Here is a 1,844-nt window from a genome sequence, read left to right on the forward strand (position 1 = left end):
TCTCTTATCTGTCTTATTGTATTGTATGTTGTATTTTATACTAATCAAACCTTCTATTTCAGTTGAAATGGCCTCTTTCCAACAATCCACCAAGGTTAGCTATGCCGATATTGCGAGTCGGCCAGCTGCTACCATGCAACCCAGGGTAGCAAGGCCGGAATACTCCAATATCGTGATAGTGAAGCCAAGCGGGGGCAAAACTTTCGGCAGCACGAATTCGAAGGTTATCGGCGACTTCGTCCGGAAAGAGTGGAAGTATAGCTCTCTTCCGGAGGTCAAAGTCCTGGCTAACGGCAACGTAAGGCTGAATTTTGAGTTCCTGGCAGATGCGGTTTAGGCTGCAAATCAAACAGCACTGTGTGGGATGAAGGTGGACTCGGCCATGTCCACCTTCAACAAGACGGAACGGGTCGTCATTTATGGCGTCCCCTCCGAGTACTCTGAGGGTGAATTGCTGGAGGATCTTAAACTCCACAATCACGCTGTAGAGGGTTTATACCTCTACAAACCTCGAGAGGGCAAGTCCGTTAGGACTGTCCAACTAACCTTCGCAAGCGGGAAAGTACCTAATGGTCCTCTTCCCCTTCTATATTCCAGGTACCAGCTCCACCCTTACATCCCCAAGGTACGAAGATGCCAGAAATGGCAGAAGTTGGGTCATTTGGAGAAGTTCTGTCGCAGCAAAGTTTGCTGCGAAAAGTGTTGAGAGGGGCACAGCACCAAGCTGTGTAAGTCCAAGAATGTAATTTTTTGATTTCTGTTGCAGGTTGGTTGCAGTAGCAATCAGTTCCAGAACCAAGGCTGGTGAAATCAATCCGAAAGACGTCATGGCGAGGTAGCCAAAGTATGTGCCGACCACGTCACAAACCAACAACCACCAAACAAGGATACCAAACCAAAGAAGAAGATATCTTTGTTCCGAAGACCGACGTAGTGGGTCAATCGGTGGAAACGCCAAGAAAAGTAAAGGCGGTATCCACGAGTGACCAACCTCGTCAGTCAAGGAGCATCTGCAGAAGTACAGGCTCCAGACCCGTGAATGTGCGCTGTAGAAGCACCACGCTAGCTAGACCACTGCCCACTGGCTCAGTAACGGAAATGGACGTAGAGGTTTTTACGGCACCCCAAACCCCATGCTAAAACCATACTGATCCATTAAGTCATTAATTATTTTACATTCAATTTCAGGTTTATACAGCTGAACATCAATGGTCTGAACGTACCTGAACGAAAGACCCAACTGGTACAGCTACTACAAAGGAAGCAGTATGATGCCGTTTTTCTCCAAGAGTCCAAGCTCGGTTCACGGAATAAAGACCCTATCATCAATGGTTATACTCTGATCAGATTAAACAGACCTAATGCTCTCAACCATCGAAGTGGTGGGGGTCTGGCCATCTACATCAAAAATGGTATATCCCATAGTGAGGTTCCTCTGAAAACCATCGCTCCTCTGGAGGCAAGGCGGTATCCTTTACCGAAAAGTCAAAGGTTTTTTTCTATCGTTAATATTTATCGACCCGAAGTCAAAGGCAAACCTCAACGATTCAGTGAATATCAGTATGTTTACGATCAGTTGCCCGGGACCGACAATATTGTGCTTGGTGATTTCAACACCAAACACGTATTGTGGGGTTCGCCAACAACTGACACTAATGGTAGACAAGTTCATTGAGGCCAATGACCTGGTTAGCATAAATAATGGTAGCATTACTTATGTTGGTGCAATTGCTCCTCTTGGTTCGCATCTCGATCTCACATTAGTAAGCAGTCGGTTAGCTAAAGACTGTACGTGGGAAGCAACCAGTGAGACCCTTGGAAGTGACCATGTTGTCATTGAAATC

General features: G+C 46.4%; 1 protein-coding gene across 1 annotated transcript in view; it reads left to right on the plus strand.

Annotated features, from left to right (window-relative positions):
* The window catches only part of LOTGIDRAFT_155357 (hypothetical protein), a gene marked incomplete at both ends in the record, with an annotated part of 16,374 nt that overhangs the window by 11,784 nt on the left and 2,746 nt on the right, over nucleotides 1-1,844 (plus strand). Inside the window, one exon of the mRNA XM_009066923.1 lies at nucleotides 1,189-1,560. Coding sequence (XP_009065171.1) covers nucleotides 1,189-1,560 — 372 coding nt within the window. The remainder of the gene's footprint in view (nucleotides 1-1,188; nucleotides 1,561-1,844) is intronic.

This window comes from Lottia gigantea (genome assembly GCF_000327385.1).
Source record: "Lottia gigantea unplaced genomic scaffold LOTGIsca_8, whole genome shotgun sequence".
NCBI classification, from domain to species: domain Eukaryota; kingdom Metazoa; phylum Mollusca; class Gastropoda; family Lottiidae; genus Lottia; species Lottia gigantea.